The sequence below is a fragment of the Eurypyga helias genome, unplaced genomic scaffold, assembly GCF_000690775.1.
Source record: "Eurypyga helias isolate BGI_N326 unplaced genomic scaffold, ASM69077v1 scaffold18649, whole genome shotgun sequence".
NCBI lineage: Eukaryota > Metazoa > Chordata > Aves > Eurypygiformes > Eurypygidae > Eurypyga > Eurypyga helias.
The window spans coordinates 510-16651 of record NW_010272907.1 but is presented as its reverse complement, the minus strand read 5'-3'; the positions used below and the strand labels follow the sequence as shown (position 1 = coordinate 16651).

At 41.6% G+C, this 16142-nt stretch overlaps 1 protein-coding gene across 1 annotated transcript; it reads left to right on the top strand.

Moving 5' to 3' along the window:
• Positions 1-312: 312 nt before the first annotated feature.
• Positions 313-14250, top strand: RRN3 (RRN3 RNA polymerase I transcription factor homolog (S. cerevisiae); the record flags this gene model as incomplete). The annotated part of the gene is made up of 16 exons (XM_010159303.1): positions 313-369; positions 1722-1811; positions 1899-2028; positions 2503-2562; positions 3563-3626; positions 4115-4184; positions 5889-5987; positions 6593-6688; positions 7180-7315; positions 8247-8377; positions 9518-9648; positions 10507-10691; positions 11255-11363; positions 11757-11909; positions 12778-12865; positions 13871-14250. Coding segments are annotated over 16 exons (1761 nt in total), but the record flags the coding sequence as incomplete, so codon positions are not given.
• Positions 14251-16142: the final 1892 nt, after the last annotated feature.

Below are 16142 nucleotides of genomic sequence, written 5' to 3'. Positions count from 1 at the left end.
AGCGCTGGCGGCGTGTGCCGGCCGCTGCTGCCGTGCGGTGCGAAGATTGCCCTGGGGGTCAGCCCCCGTCACGCCCCGGCGGGATGCGGAGCGGTGGCATCTGCGTCTGCAGGGACAGCGCCTAAAAATGACCCGGCGGCTCCGGGTGCCTCTCGGAGACAGCCCCCTGTAACTGTTGGTTCACCCTGCCTGGAACTTACTTGTGTTGTGTGCTACTGCTAAACACTATTCGGTTGTTCAGATATGTTGGTGAAACCTGTATTTTTGGATGGAAAAAACGTGAGTGTTACTTATTTTTGTCTCCCGTGCTAGGGTGAGACCACAGATTTTGAGCTGTTAAAGCATCAGCTGTCAGATCCAGACATAAAGGTAAGAGCCTTGATAGTCAAGGGGGTCTGGTGATTTAAGGTTTGGCTGGCTGAGTGTAGTCATCAGACAAGCCGTTCTGGTGTTTGTGCAAATGCTTTGGTTTAAACACTTTCCTGCTCTTAAAAGCTTTTGGCTATGTGGCAAATATCGGAATTAAAACTCTAAATGAAAAAAACCTCCAACTGTCTGTTCATACATGTATGTGTGCCACACGCAGCATGTCGATAAATGAGGTCTCCTGCTTACTGAGTCTTTGCTCTAGAGTGGGAAACCAGCCTTGTGACAGGGTCTGTCTTTGTGCCAGGGCCATCTTTCTCGGTCACCGATGCTTGTCCTTTCAGACTACTGCTTTCATAGCCTTTAAGTTGCATGAAGTTTTATCTTCTCCTGTTCTCACTAAAGCCTTCTTTAATCAAGCAGTAAGATACATATGCATTTAGTAGTTATACCCAGGAGTGCCGTTTCACAGCTTTTGTGTGTGGCTGGGAGTACCCACCACATTTGCTGTCTTTCTTTTTTTCTTTTTCTTTCCTGTTTGTGGGGTTTTTTTTCTTTCTTTCAATTAAACCACAAATCTATGAGAAGACTGCTGCAAGAAGCATAATGCTACATTGAGTTCCTTTTTTCCTTAAAAAGCACATTTTGTAAAATCCTTGGGTTTTAGCAGGCCTTTTGGAGTGTACAGACAGCATCGGTGTAAAATTTCTGGGTACATTTGCTACTGTTTCAGTATCTCTAGTATTTCAAGACTTTAACCTCCATTCTGCTTAAGCTAGAGGAGGAAGAAAAGAGAATTAAGATTGAATGCAATTTCTTTTAAATATGTTCTGTGAGAGTGAGGTGTACATGCCTTGCTCAGTCTGTAACTTAAGCCTTCCAGAAAGGCGGTTGCTTTAGGAGTTGGTACTTACTCTTGCATTCAGGAACTTTGATGGATGAGTACACAAACATAAAGAAATTCTTTGCATGTTAATGTGAAAAAAAAATTATATTTTTTAAATTTATATGGGTTTAAATTGAAAGAGAGGAGGTTTAGATTAGATATCAGGAAGAAGTTCTTCCCGGAGAGGGTGGTGAGGCACTGGCACAGGTTGCCCAGAGAAGCTGTGGATGCCCCATCCCTGGAAGTGTCCAAGGCCAGGCTGGATGAGGCTTGGAGCAACCTGGTCTAGTGGAAGGTGTGCCTGCCCATGGCAGGGGAGTTGGAACTGGATGGTCTTTAAGGTCCCTTCCAACCCAAACCATCCTATGATTCTATTTTCAATCTTAAACATTTTATTTGAAGGATTTTGTTATTTCCTAGTAATAAGTAATACAGTTTATTGGAATAATTTTTTTCTGTTTATTTTAAGGATGCCCAGATCATTAATTGGCTGCATGAATTTCGAGCTTCTGTTGCATATTTGACTAAAGAACTTGAACAACTGGTTGGCATTTTGCTGGTAAATACCTGTTTATTATATGGAAAGGTTAAGAGTTTAGCACTCAAAATATATTTCCTTGACAACTCGGTCTTTGCTTATTTTCAGAAGCTGCCGTGGTTGGGAAGAAGCCACGAGGTGGTGGAAGAATATCTGGGTTTTCTCGGCAATCTGGTGTCAGCACAAACTGTCCATCTTAGGCCGTGCCTCCAGATGGTGGTATCACAGTTTGTCCCCCGTAAGTTACTTTTCTCGGAATCTTTGCTTATCAAAAACACCTCTAGTAGATAAATTCTGCATAAACAAAACGTGCAACACAATTAATTATTGGGCTGGTGTATTTTTCTGTTGATTACTTGAGTGGCTGGATTGCCATAGAGGTAGTTTTCCATACCTAGAGTTTAGAAGGCATATTCTAGTGTCTTGTGCAGACCCCATTTATGGAGATGCCTCAGAAAAGGATGAACTGTATAATGTTGTTACTACTAAAATACAGAAGCTACAGTGAGGATCATTTCAGATGGTCACAAGAGTCTCCTGGTTCTGTGAATGAACAGTCCTTTTGATGAGCTGCCTATTTTAGAAAGGCTTGTGGATAATTTTGATGCTTTAGTCCTGGTGAAGGCTGTTGTGCAGTGTGTTTGAGTTGGCATGGAAACTGTCACTTGGCAGGTGTGTACAATTTTGATGTAATAATCTCACTTTTTGCTAGCTCGAATAACCATCAGAGAAGATGACGTGGATATTTCGGATTCTGATGATGATGATGAAAGTGAGTACAAAGCAAGCACGGCTGATAAATGCTGCTGTAATACCTTCACTAAAGATGCATGCGGTGCGTGTTGCTCCTCTTTTACAAAATGAATTTACCTGACTTAATGTAAAACATTAAGAAGCCGTAAATTCTTCAATTCCCAAGGCAAAGACTTTCTCATACTCGAATCAGTGGTGTGGTGACCCGCTCCTTCTTCCTTTGAAGATATTCCCATTGGTGCAGTATCTGTAGGAGTAAGACTGAATGCATAGAAGAACATTCCTAGTCCTAGATTGTTTCAGAGCCAAAGAAGAGTTAGGAGTTGTTTGTTTTCCATTTTATTTACATCAGTAAAACTATGTAGTTTGGGGGATTCTTGCGTTACCACAGGTTGCCAGCCTGTGGTAAGCTCAAATACAACTGATATTTATAAGAAAAATGCTGCCTAGGTAGTGTGTTTATCAGTAAGGCAAAGAGGTAGCTACGTGTCTGTCAGGGATGTTATGTTTTCTTCTCTTGAATGCTGGAATAGTCAGTTCTGCTTGTGATGACCCAAATACTCTTCTGCTGTTCACTGTGACATCCTTTGGATGAAATAAAGTCTGTTATGGAAGTGTAATTACCGGTTTGTTTGACTCATGAAAATGAGGCATAATCTTTAGATTTTATCTAGCTACAGACTGGGATTCAGCTTAGCTTCTGAATGTTAGTGTGTTGTGGGGTAAATTCTGGGTTCCACGTTTAGCATTCAGCGTAAGCGTGTGACAGCAATGCCTGGCCTTGTGACTGGCAGTGCATTCACAGTTCATTGATTGCGATGCAAAGAGCTTTATTTGGAATTATTTCTTCATGCTTATTTCGGCTTAAATTTAAAACAAAAAAAAACCCACCATTTTGGCAAACGTAATTTCCTTGGGAATCTTGAAAATGTTGAGTTGATAGTCCCTGGTTTTGTTGGTTCCTGATTTAGTTTTCTGTAACCAAATGCATGAGAGTGTTTTTTTTTTTCTTACTCTAGACCTTTCTGAAAACTTCAGTACATGCCACAGAGCATTGCAAACTGTTGCAAGATACGTTCCTTCGTAAGTATATCATCCTGTGGTTTTGCATGCTCTTTTCTTGTGAACTGATGAATGGGGGTGGGTTTTTTCCCCTCCTATTTAGAAGTATAATACCTAGTTTCATTCCATGAGTTTTCCTAATATCCACTGACTGGTGGAATGCTATATCTTATCATTATGAAATTTCCATAGGCAGCAGCAGCTGAAAATTCTGCTAATGGAAATAGGAAAGTCATGTTTATGGCAGCATATTTCAAGTGGCTTCTGACACATCCACAGTGGAAGTTTGCTGCTTATTTTCTGTTCTGCAGTCCTTGCAAAACCAGATATTATACAATTATTTACCTTAAAAGAAAGTTACTGTGAAATGAGCTTAGTCCAGTTTGTCTTTAGAGTGCTGGAATTTAATGAGAATAATTAACTCGATATTTGCTCTCTCGACAATAACCTGTAACTTCTGGGTTTGAGTTTTTTGTTTGTTTTGTGTGTTGTGTCTTTTTTAATTGTAGGACACCACAGTTTCTCATGCCAATACTGGTGGAAAACTTTCCTTTCATAAATAAATCAGAAAGAACTCTGGTAAGAGCTGTGAATACTTTTGTTTATTCGTTCACTTGGGTTTTTTAATGTGTAAATAGACTCTATAGTATGACAACTGATTTGGTGGCATTGAATGCAGATTTTTGAGCGTATTGCTTAAGATTCTTTTTATTTTTATACATGTTGATATGGGCGTGTCTGTTCAGTATAGAGTTGTCCACGCATACTTAAGTTCCTTGTGCATAAGCATTATGCTGGTCTTTAATGACATAACTGCATATCTTTTCCACAGGATTGCTTTCTTAATCAGTGCACAAGATGGACCTCTTTGACGATGATTCTCAGGGTTGTATAGTAAGGAGACGGTAGGAGACCTGTCTCATTTGTTGTCAAACTGGAAATTATGTGTCAGGAGAACAGGGGATTTGATGGGCAGGCAGAAAGCCATGGACATTGTAGGTGAAATCCAAGTTGGCCGTAGGGTAGGGTGTTATGTTATTACGTCGTTGGCATGGTGCTCGTGGGTGGTGAAAAACAAGCTGGAAACTTCTGACAGGTTAACGGCTCTTGTGTGATCTTTAGAGGTACTTGTTCCAGCTTGATATGCTGGCACTTCATTTTTCAGAAAGGCAGAGCTCTGCTCTGCTGTCCAAGTTCAGCTGGAGCTGTGTTTCAAACTCTTCAAGTACTGAAAACCCCCTGAAGTTCTTTGTAAACCCTGCTAGATTTTGGGGGTTGGTTTGTTTATTTGGTTTTTAATACAAATAACTTTGGGTATCAGCTCCTTATCTGTAAGATGAGGGAGATAAAAGCTCTTGCATGGTGTTCAGAGAAGAATATTTGTTTATTTACTTACTTTGCAGCTCAGTGAGGAGCAAGTTGTGAAGGAATTTCTGACTCTGTTTTTAGGGCAAGGTTTGAATGAAGTGTAATAAAAGTACGGTCCATGCATTGTTAGGAAATACTTCCAGTTTATACATCCGCATTAAACTAACTCTATCCATTTTATGTACTGAGTGAGACAGATGGCCTGTGGAAAAATCATATGTGCTCATGTAATTAAAGGTGGTGTGATAGTGCATATTCACAACGAGGCTGTAGTGTGGCACTTTACCTAACTTTACGTACTGACTTGACAGCTTTGCCGTGTGAAAGTTCCAACGGTGTCTCTTTACATGTGTGTTATACACAGGTGGGCACACGCACACTCACAGAACCTGTCTGTTAACCTGTTGTTATACTCGAACAACTCTGAGGAGACTTAATCTGCCTTAAGTCTCCTCTCTAAACTCCTTGGAGTTTAGATTTGTTGTTGGTATGTTATAGTAACCGGAAACACACCTGTACTCGGTCTCACTTTAGAAACAGTTCTACTAGGTCTGGTTCCAGATGTAATGAGGAATATGCTTGTTGGTTTAATTTTAATTAAGAAAGTTTAGACATAAACTCCTATGGAAATGAATATTTTTTTCTTATAGAATATTTAGACTCATTCTGTCTGGAGATAGTTGGAAGAATTTACATGCAAATAGTAGATTAAGAAGTTAATGATAACACACCTTAACAATTGAAAGTTGATGTTTGGTTTATACATTAACTAATTCTAGATTGAATGCAGTCTGTTTAAACCCTTTTTTGGCTCTTTAGATAACAAATTAAGAAACTTTGTTTTCTATAAATCTTTGGCAGAAATGAGACTTTCTGTTAACATTATTATATATATCAATTAATTTTGTGTTATAGGAATGTTATGTTCATAACCTGCTACGAGTTACAGTCTACCTTCCAAGCCTGAGACTTCAAATCCTGGAGCTTATTGTTGAAAAGCTGTTAAAGTTGGACGTAAGTTTGTTCTGTATCATCTTTTAGGGAAGCTTGATGTTAAAATACACAGGGTGAGAAATTAAATATGCTTCAGTGTTAAGATCAACAAACATTATGTTGGAGTAAGATCTGAGTATAGAACCAGCCCAATTTATGCTCCATTACCAGTCGTAATGTTCCCACACCTGAGGGTAACTGTTAAACCCTGCATAGAATCTCCATGCCAGAATCGACTGTTCCATGGTGATCAGTGCTAACGTGCAGAGAGTGTGCTGCTCTGTGTGTGGCTGATCTCTTTCATCACCCCTTTGAAGTAAAAAGGTTTTATAGCCTTAAAAAGGAAGGGTAGCATTGTAAATGATTAAGGCTTTTTATTTTGGAGAACATCAGCATGTCACAGCTGAAATGTCTAGGGAAAGCATTTGTTGTGGAGGTAAAGTTTCAGGCAGCTTGGAGTGTGTATTTGTGTATTACATAAGCATAATTCCCTTTTAATGTGTTTATTTAGACAAGGACCAAATCTAGTCTGGAAATCACTCATGTTGTCATTTCTTATCTAAATAATGAAGTTTCATGGTGGTGTCACGGTCTTAGAAAAATTAATTTCTTGTTTGCAACCATAGGTTAGTACTCCACAGCAAGACATTGAAGATGCTGAAGAAACTGCTAACAGCTCTGACAGCGAGGAAAGATCCACAGAGGAGGGACTTTTTGATATGGTTTGCCATCTTGTTCTATTAAAAGGGTTTTTTTAGTAAAATCTTCACTTCTGAGGTGGCTGTGAACTAAGACGGTGTAGGAATATGTTGTTGCTTTGTTGTTCACGACACGGCAAACCGAGACGGTGGAGGGATGCGCTATTGCTTTGTCCTTACGTGCACTGCGCGCAGCCCGTGAGACCTGAACAGCTGACAGATGATGGATGTGTTCCCTGGGGCTTGACTCTGTTCATGCGAATACCCAGCGTACAGGCAGCAAGTCAGTTTCACTAGGAAAAAACACAGGCAGCTATACATAAAGCTAATTTAAGAATTCATGGTAGTTGGCTTAGTTTACAGCATTAGCCGTCTAATTAGATACTGCTGGTTTTAAAAAAGGGCAGAACTTAAGCATATCACTGAGAGAGACATTTAGTTTCACTTCTCCTGTAATTGCTGCCTTGATGATGGTGTGTGCGTAAAAGCTGTGTGACTGCCGTTTTATCTACCAGGAGGAAGATGAAGAAAGAAAAGGAAACAAAGTTGACTCTTCTAGTAGTGAGAGAATGGCCCATCCACTTGCAGAGCGACTCGATATTTTGATGACCATCCTCTTTTCCTATATTAAAGATGTGTGCCATGTGAACGGTAAGGACACTTGAACTGTAACCACATTTCTTGTTTTGCTGACAAGAAAAACGTAAGAGGAGCTCTTGCTTTCTGCTGCTGCAAGACAGAGGCCTCGGCCTGGAGCAGCAGAATTCTGTTGCTTTCCTGCCTCTGCCCAGCCATTTTGGCAGAGGATGCAAAGGTGTGTCTGTGGCTTTAAAGGTCCAGCCTTCGGTTGGATGACACTGGTTATAAGGCGCTGTGTCCAAACTGTGGCATTTCAGGTACGAGGGGAAATAGTTTGGGGATTTTCCGCTGGGCTACAAAACTTAGGGGATTAGAAATACTTTCTGATTGACCGCAGTGTTTTATCATTTGCTCAGCTTTGAATATTAGTACCTTTATATTAGAATATTAGAACATTTGTGTAACATGAATATTAGAATTACGGATTCTTTCAGCATCACAAGGACTAGAATTAGGCTAAAACAACCAGCCATGGTGCTCGATTGGCATTACTACAGCAAGGCTTTGTGTTTTAGGGAAAAACCTGAAAGAAGTGTCTTACACTGACATTTCTTAGATTGATATATTTAAACAAGAATTTTTTAGGAACTATTTTGCTGGGTCTTCTTCACGTGTTGGGTAATTTACTTCTCAGTGTTTTCTTTTGGCTCTTCTGAACTAACACGTTATTGTTAAGTTTGCACATCTACCAGTTCTCTGCGGGTGTGCGCAGGCGCAGATACTCTTCATGTACACCAACCAGACATTAGTAGCACTGAAGTCCGGGAAGGTCTCGCTCTAAATATTTTTTTAGATGCCAGGTAAGCCTAGAAGTCAGCTTGACAGTGTTTCTTTACATGTTTCTTTCTGGTTTGGAAAGATATAAACGGCACTTTTGTAGCATGAGGGCAGGAAAAAAACCTGAAATAGCTCATTTTGTCCTGTTTCTTGTTTTGTGGTGTAGGCAAGCTTGACATCAACAACACCAAGGCTTTGTATCGGGATCTGGTTTCTGTTTTTGACAAGCTCATTTTACCAACTCATGCTTCATGTCATGTACAGTATTTCATGTTTTACATCTGCAGCTTTAAACTGGTGAGTAGAAGCTGTTTCTAACATGCAGTATCTTCTGTCCTTTCTGCATCCTTGTTCTGTCTTTTTATACAAAAAATAGTTGTTTTCTGATGTAGTTCTAGTATTACTTTCCATTTATCTGAAGGCAGTGCATCAGGTTTATCAGTATCTCTGCCTTCTCGTCCTTCTGTTATTCCTTTCTTCAAGCTTTTCTTTGTGGTTGCTCTTCCCACGTTGTTCATAAACTGCAAACAGATGGAATCTAAGCTAGTGTGAAGGAACTTTGCTAACAGACCTCTTTTACAAGAGTCACTTGGACTCTTGAACCTGAGACACAGTGCTCCAGCGAGTTTCTTCAGCATCCCAAAACCGTCTTAAAGATACTGTTTGTGTTGGCTTTTCAGTTTGAAATTGGTGTGTGCTCTCTGTTCCCCCCACCCTGCATTTTCCCATCTCAAGCAAACTATAGTTCTTTCTCTTACCATATAAAAATAGGAACATCCATACTGTTTGCCTGAGAGTAGCTGAAGGTGCAGTGAAGCTGATGCCTGTCTCTGACAGGGATGAGCAGGGGATGTGTTGGAAGGAATACTGGAATGGGGCAAGTGAGTCACAACGCTTTGCTAGAATACCCTCTCAGCCTCCAGCAGTAGTCCGGTAACTTCCAGAGCCAGAGTCATGTTTTGTCATGGTACCAGCCCCTGATGGGCAAATTCAAGGAGAAAACAGCTCGTGACGTTATGCAGTAGAAATACTGATGTGAATCATGAACTTCTATGGCAAGAAGTTCCACAATATAACTGTGTAAGGTGAAGAATCACTCTTGAATTGCTAAATTTGGCTTCCTGCTGTTTTCATTGGATGTCCCTGACCTCTTCTGCCGCAGGAGACAGCGAGCAGTCACTTCATGTTTACCTTCTTGCCACTCCTGTTGTAAACACTTGTTGTATATCTATTCCTGACTTTTTCCTAGACTTCTGGTTCCATTTACATTCCATGGTTAACTATTGAAAATGTCTTCCATCATGTGTAGGAATAGTTATTTACCACAGGTAGGGTTGGTTTTTTAATGGATATTGTGGGAATTGAATATTGGGAATCTGTTACTTGATCAGTGTAAGCAGTTTCACAGCTCATGATTTCTGTTTATCTTGTTTCCAGGGGTTGGCTGAGGCATTTTTAGACCATCTTTGGAAAAAACTGCATGATCCGAACAATCCTTCGGTGATCAGACAGACTGCTGGGAGTTACATTGGCAGCTTCTTGGCAAGAGCTAAATTTATTCCAATTGTGTAAGTTGGTTTGGTGTATGAGCAGAACCACAAAATTCACGGTGATTGCCGAGGTTAAGTACGGAATTCACACACAGTGCTGGTCTTCTGCTCCCACTGCTTTGACAGTAAGCCTGTGTCACTAGTCTTGCTTCTCCTTTCTACAATACTGTCTTGAAGTTCCCAGGAAAGTTTTGCACTTGCAGACTAACGATTCCCAGGATTCATGACTTGCTGTCTAAGGCTTCACTTGACACGAAACGCTGAGCCCACATGGGTAGGTTACTTTGACGTTGGGCAGAGTCGTGGGTGCCTGGTATATCTGATGATCAGAAGCAGGTATTTTTAATGCCCTGTGGTAGGAATTTTATGTAGGCTCTGAGGCAGGGAAGTCAAGTCTTGAAATATTTTACTACAGATGTCTTAAAATACTTCAGCAGATGGGTGAAAATGTCATCCTTTTTTAAATACACATCTTAATATATTTGTATGCTGTTCAGGGTGGGCTTGGTGACTTTAATGTTGACTTTAATTTGATACTGGAATTACTTGTTGGACATGGGAGGGCATCTCTTTAGAATCCTGGGCTACAGGTTGTACAGTTGTTTACGCTGTGTGTCACATGCAACATGCATGTGTGGATTCATCTCTTGTGCCTGCACTGGTTGGGGTTTTCAGTGCTGATTCATTGATTCATTTTATGATGAGATAAAGGAGAAAGTTCATAACAGAATCTCCTTTTTTTTTTTTTTCCCCACCCAGGTTTTCTTACTGATGTTTTTATAACTACTGATATCCTTGAGGTACTTATTTAACATCTTCTCTACACCATTTCAGCTGCAATTTTTACCCTTTGTGTTTTTTTTTTTACTCTTCAAGTACTGTAAAAGCATGTCTGGATCTCCTGGTGAACTGGCTGCATAAATACATTGATAATCAGGATGCAGGGGCTAACACTTACTGTGATGTAGCTCTCTACGGGCCATTTTATTCTACATGTCAGGCGGTGTTCTATACGTTTATTTTCCGTCATAAGCAACTTCTGGATGGAAACTTAAGGAAAGGTGTGTATGTTAGGTTTGCATGGCATTGTGATTCATTTGCAAGTTTTACTGTTGATGTGTCTTGTAATGGTCAGTCCAGGCAAGTGTCTGATGGCAAGTTTGTGTTGTGCTCTAAAGAAAATGAGATGGGCTGTAGGCTTTTCAGGCTACCAAGCTAAATGATCTTCTTACCGGCCCCCCCCGGTGGAAAACAGTGCTGATAGCTCGTCAACACTGGTACCTGACCCCACTTATGGAGCATGTTTGGATTTCAGCTGTATGCAGCTAGTGTGGGCTTCAGTTAATAGTATTTCCTGATAAACAGTGCCTTTGTCAGTCCCTGTAATGGGTGTGTAAGTGTGGTGTTTGTGCAAGAAGGATCCTTCGGCTGTGGCAGGTTGCTGCTTAGAGCAGCTTTTCTGCTGAACGAGCTGTGAGCTAGATCTCCAGTGTCAAAGAGCACCCTGGGATGTGCTTTTGTGGTGTTGTGCAGAGTGCAGGCTGGTCAGCCTGGAAATTCTTGGAAATGAAGTTCAGCTTATGTGAGATATAACCTCTATTTGTCAATTGTTCTTATTTTCAAGGTCTGTCGTATCTGCAGAGTTTAAATTTCGAGCGCATTGTCATGTGTCAGCTAAATCCCCTGAAGATTTGTATACCCTCTGTTGTGAACTTGTTTGCTGCCATTACCAGGTACCTACTCACTTATTTTGGTTTCAACTCGATGCAGATATTTGTATGTGTGCATCTGAAAACAGCACCGTAGGTGGAACGTGGGGTTTGTCAGGCACAGCGGTACCCAAGACAGCGCATGACACCACCGTATTCTAGGTGGGATGCGTTTATTTCTGGTTCGTGGGAAACTGCTGTGTGTTGGAGCCAATATGATTCTACTTGGAGTGAAGTTTAAAGGTGTGCAGAGGGAGAGAGTAGATTCCTTGCCTTGTGACTGTCTTGAAAACTAATATCAGTTGGGAAATGAAGACAGAAGTGACATTTGGTACAAAATAACTTCCTATCTTAATACTGTCTGAAATTTTTCCTTTCTGTGTGCTACAAATGCTTCTCTCTATTGCCCTTTCAAAGGAAGTACCAGTTGGTGTTCTGCTACACGATTATTGAGAGGAACAACAGGCAGTTCTTACCAGTCGTTCGGAGTGGCACTGGGGGTGACCTGGTGCAGACCTGCACTAACCCACTTGACAGTTTCTTCCCCTTCGATCCCTACATTCTCAAGAGGTACAGTTTAAAAATCATCAACTTGTTTCTGCCTTGTAGACAAAAAATGAACTAAAGCCTAGAAACTGTCAGGGTTTGTACAGTTCACCTTCTTCCCTCATCTTCAGTGCTTTTCATGTTGCATATTTTAACCAGAGATTTTCAAAGGCTTGAATTGAAATTTACCCACACTGTGACACAGAGTGATGAAGAAGGAACAGGACCCAGTTTCCTGGAAGGGCTAGTTGCTATGTTTGGTGACTTTTTCTTTTGTTTCTCCTTGTTTTAAGCAGTTTCTAAAATACCATAATGTTAGCTGAATGTATATTTTGTTGGAGCCGTGGTGGTATGTTATTTTTGGCTTGGGTGTTTTGCACTTAGAGTCTGTTGCTTCTTGATTGGAGACTTCAGCTTGTTTAAAATATCTGGCTTTTTTAATGAATAGTGGATTATTTGCAGATTTTCAAAATTCTAGCACTGTGATGCTTCAATCACTTTTTAATGTTAGAGGGCAACTCTAAAAACATCCGTCTCCACGGGAGGGAGACCTTCCTTAGAAGTAAAAATTATTAAAGAAGCAATATAATACAATCTTCTAAAATACTGGAATAAAATTATGCTTATTTGTGAGCACAGTATGTCTGTTAAAAGTACCCAGCCAGGAATTAGGAGACCCGACTGTATCAGAACTCCTTGCACTTTCTGCCTGTCAGCAAAACTGAGTTAATTCTTCATGGAATTAATTGGGAGTATATAGGGATTAATCAAATAGTTAGTAAAACCCGACAAAGGGCTATCAAGATGCCAGGAGTTTTATGTTGTGTTAGTAAAATACATGTGACTTGTACTGTGGACATTAACTCATGCTGTGTTTTAATTCCTCTGTCAGATCAAAGAAGACTATTGATCCTCTTTATCAGTTTTGGGAAGAGCTGAGTGCTGAAGATCTTGAGAATCTGAGGAAACCCATTACAAGGGTAATCTTTTCGGATCAAAATGCAGCTCGGCTTTAGTCAAAACTGTCAGCTGCTTCTTTTGCAGGATTCATTTTTTTTAGTAGATACGAGTATACTAAACATTTATGAGAAACTGTAATTGAAATTAGGAAGCTTTTGGGGTTGATCCATCCTGGCTTTGAGAACACTTTTCCCCTTTCCTGCAGAGGGGTTACTTTAGCAGCCCAGGACCGCAGTGAGCGCTTAGGAACGTGCTTGGAGTGGCCATGCTGATGTCACCGGGCAGTCCTCACTGCACATGTGCTTTCCCATATATCATAACAAGAGCACATTTAATTCTCTGCCCATTCCAACTGGTCATGCCAGTTGTAGTGCAACCCAGGGCCTGACTTAGGTCCTCCTAAAGCTCCTGTGTAGTCTGTTCACCTTCCTGCAGAATGTCTTACAGTACCTGAAGGGGCTACAAGGAAGCTGGGGGGGACTTTTTACAAGGGCCTGTAGTGACAGGACAAGGGGTAACGGGTTTAAATTGAAAGTGGGGAGGTTTAGATTGGATATCAGGAAGAAATTCTTCCCGGAGAGGGTGGGGAGGCACTGGGACAGGTTGCCCAGAGAAGCTGTGGATGCCCCATCCCTGGAAGGGTCCAAGGCCAGGCTGGATGAGGCTTGGAGCAACCTGGTCTAGTGGAAGGCGTCCCTGCCCATGGCAGGGGGGGTGGAACTGGATGATCTTTAAGGCCCCTTCCAATCTAAACCATTCTGTGATTCTACCCTGTGGTTTTCAGACATTGTGTTTTTCTTTCCTTCCCCTGATAATGTGCAAAAATACTTCATGCTGTCAGCTTTGCGAAGTGGTAGCTTTGTAAGTTTTCCTGTAGCATTTTGATTAGCAGATTTGATTATCACAACACTTCAGAATTTATTTAGAAATACCTGTTTTGGTCTCAGCGTTCATTACTTCTGCCAAAACTTCCTAGAGACCCAGAGTATGTTCCTGCTCCCACTGATCCTTTTACATTTACGCAGGGTACTTCTGAAGATGAAGATGATGACTTTCTGAAAGGGGAAACACCTCAAAATGATGGTGTGGTTGAAATTGCTCCAAATTCCTACGAGTCAAACACCCGGAGCCCAGTGTGCAGCATTGGCTCCCCGCCCCTGGACTGTTACGTGCCGTACCCGCAGTGACCTGGAGAATCGGAAGTGAAAAGGTTGAAAATTGTGTGCAATTTTTTACTCTGTAAAGAGACTTCAGCTCAACTTTCCAAGCTGGCCAATGCTTAGTAACTGCATTTGAGAAAAATTACTGTTTCTTAATCATCAGATTTCTAGAGATATGATATAAATAAGTCATGTGTTACTAGAAAAGCCTGGAGAATAAATAGGGTGATATTTTACAAATTTCACATTGAAATGGTTTTTACGACTTACAAGGATTTTTTTATAGTTTTTCTTGACTCAAAAACTTTTGTTTACTGATGTTTCTCTAGAAGGTTTTACGTATCAGGGTGAAATTCTGGTCTTTCTTCCTACTGATTTGTGTGGGGACCAGAATTCCATCGACTGTATTCCAGCTTTACTCCGATGTCTGTGTTTGAGTTGGTTTCCAAGCAATGGTATGATCCCATGGAAGGGGAGCCAGGAATTGAGTCTGACAGTGATTCCTTTGCACACATCTCTTGAGCTTTTCCCATCTGTAGTACAGCATCTGGGAAAGCCACGTGACGGTGGAAAGCGTGTTCAGACGATAAGCATTATCGCTCCCTAAATACGCAGCTGCCACGCCGCTTTCCCACCTACAGCAGTTCTGACTTGTAGAAGTGACGGTTGTTGGCAGGGTTGAAAGGGACCGAGTAGCTGAATGTATGATTTGTAGATAGTTTTCCTTGGGGTGCTTGTGAAGCGCACTGAGGCAGGTATTTATATTCAGGATTTGAAGTTTGTGTGAGCTCTGAAAGGCCAAAAAACCCCTTCCCTTGTAGAAAGGGAGTGATGGTGTCAGTGATGTCCTTGTGTTGTCCATGTCAGTGTTGGAGTTTCCCTGCATATGTTTCTTGTCTTTTCATATAATTGCTGGCTTTTAGATTTGAGTAAGAATATAAACAGTGGGGGGGAAAAATTGTTATTTGTGTCACATTTAGTTGAAAGTTTTATGCATTTGGGACTAAAGAGCTGTGCAACTCCATACGTTTGTCCTTCTTCAGATTCTGAACTTGGAGGCTTTCAAGGCAGCATTTTTATTCAGAGCCAATAAAGGTTGATTCAACCAGTGCAAATCTTACAGCTTTGGGAAAACAGATCTGAAGTGAGTCGATCGCGGGAGGTCGGGCGCAGAGTCAGTGAGAAGTCCTCACAGAGGTATGCTCAAAGCTCTAACTTTATTACAATGCCTGGATATTTATTGTGTTACACAGTGACACGCGCCATCAGCCCCTTAATGATTGGTTACGTTATGTTGTCCACGCGCCCTATCCCTATTTCTGATTGGCTACAAAGCTCCAGCCACGCGACAACACTCCTCCCCCTCGCGGTTTGTCTCTACATCCTCTTTTCTGCTTACTTGGCAGATCACTTCTCTCTTTTACATGCTCAAGGACACATCGTCCTTGAAGTAGCCTGTGTTGTGCATGCAGGCCTGCATTAGCACTTTGTAACCATGGTCACCTAAAAATTCCTCAACACAGATCTCTCTGAAACTAAGGTTTTCTTGGGACAGTCTGCATTCTCAAAATCAGGGTGTATGTTCTGGGAAGCTGCAAAAATGAGTTTCAGGGATGGAACTGCAAAATGCATCAGCGGATCTTGTTCATCAGAGGGGGACTTGAGGTTTTGGCTTTAATGCTAGTCCTCTCTACTGTCATTCCTGAGCAATAAACAATAGATTTCCATCGGAAAGAACTGCCTTCTCTCCTGGCACAGAAAAGAAACCACCTCTCAGCAGCAGCAGCAAGGAAAATGTCCTTTGAAAGCTGCCACCTTCTGTCCTTTGCTAGGACTTCAGCAGCGTGGTCCGTCACTTCTCACGGAGTGAGGCAGTATAAATCTTTCCAGGTTGCGGCACCAGGTACGCGACTTGGGAACTTCCACCTCTGGTTAAAAGTGAAAAAAGAAAGGCGTGAGTGACGCGGAGCGTAACAGCGTGCAGACACTGAACCGGCTGTGCTGGTCGCGCCCAAGGGACGCGCCTGACGGGGCAGCTGGGCTGGAGCTGCGCCGTGTTGCCGTGAGGGGCCTGGTTTGCTCAGTGTGACTGCGGGCGGTGAGCTGCCGCGTGCCAGCGCGGCGAGAAGGGACTTTG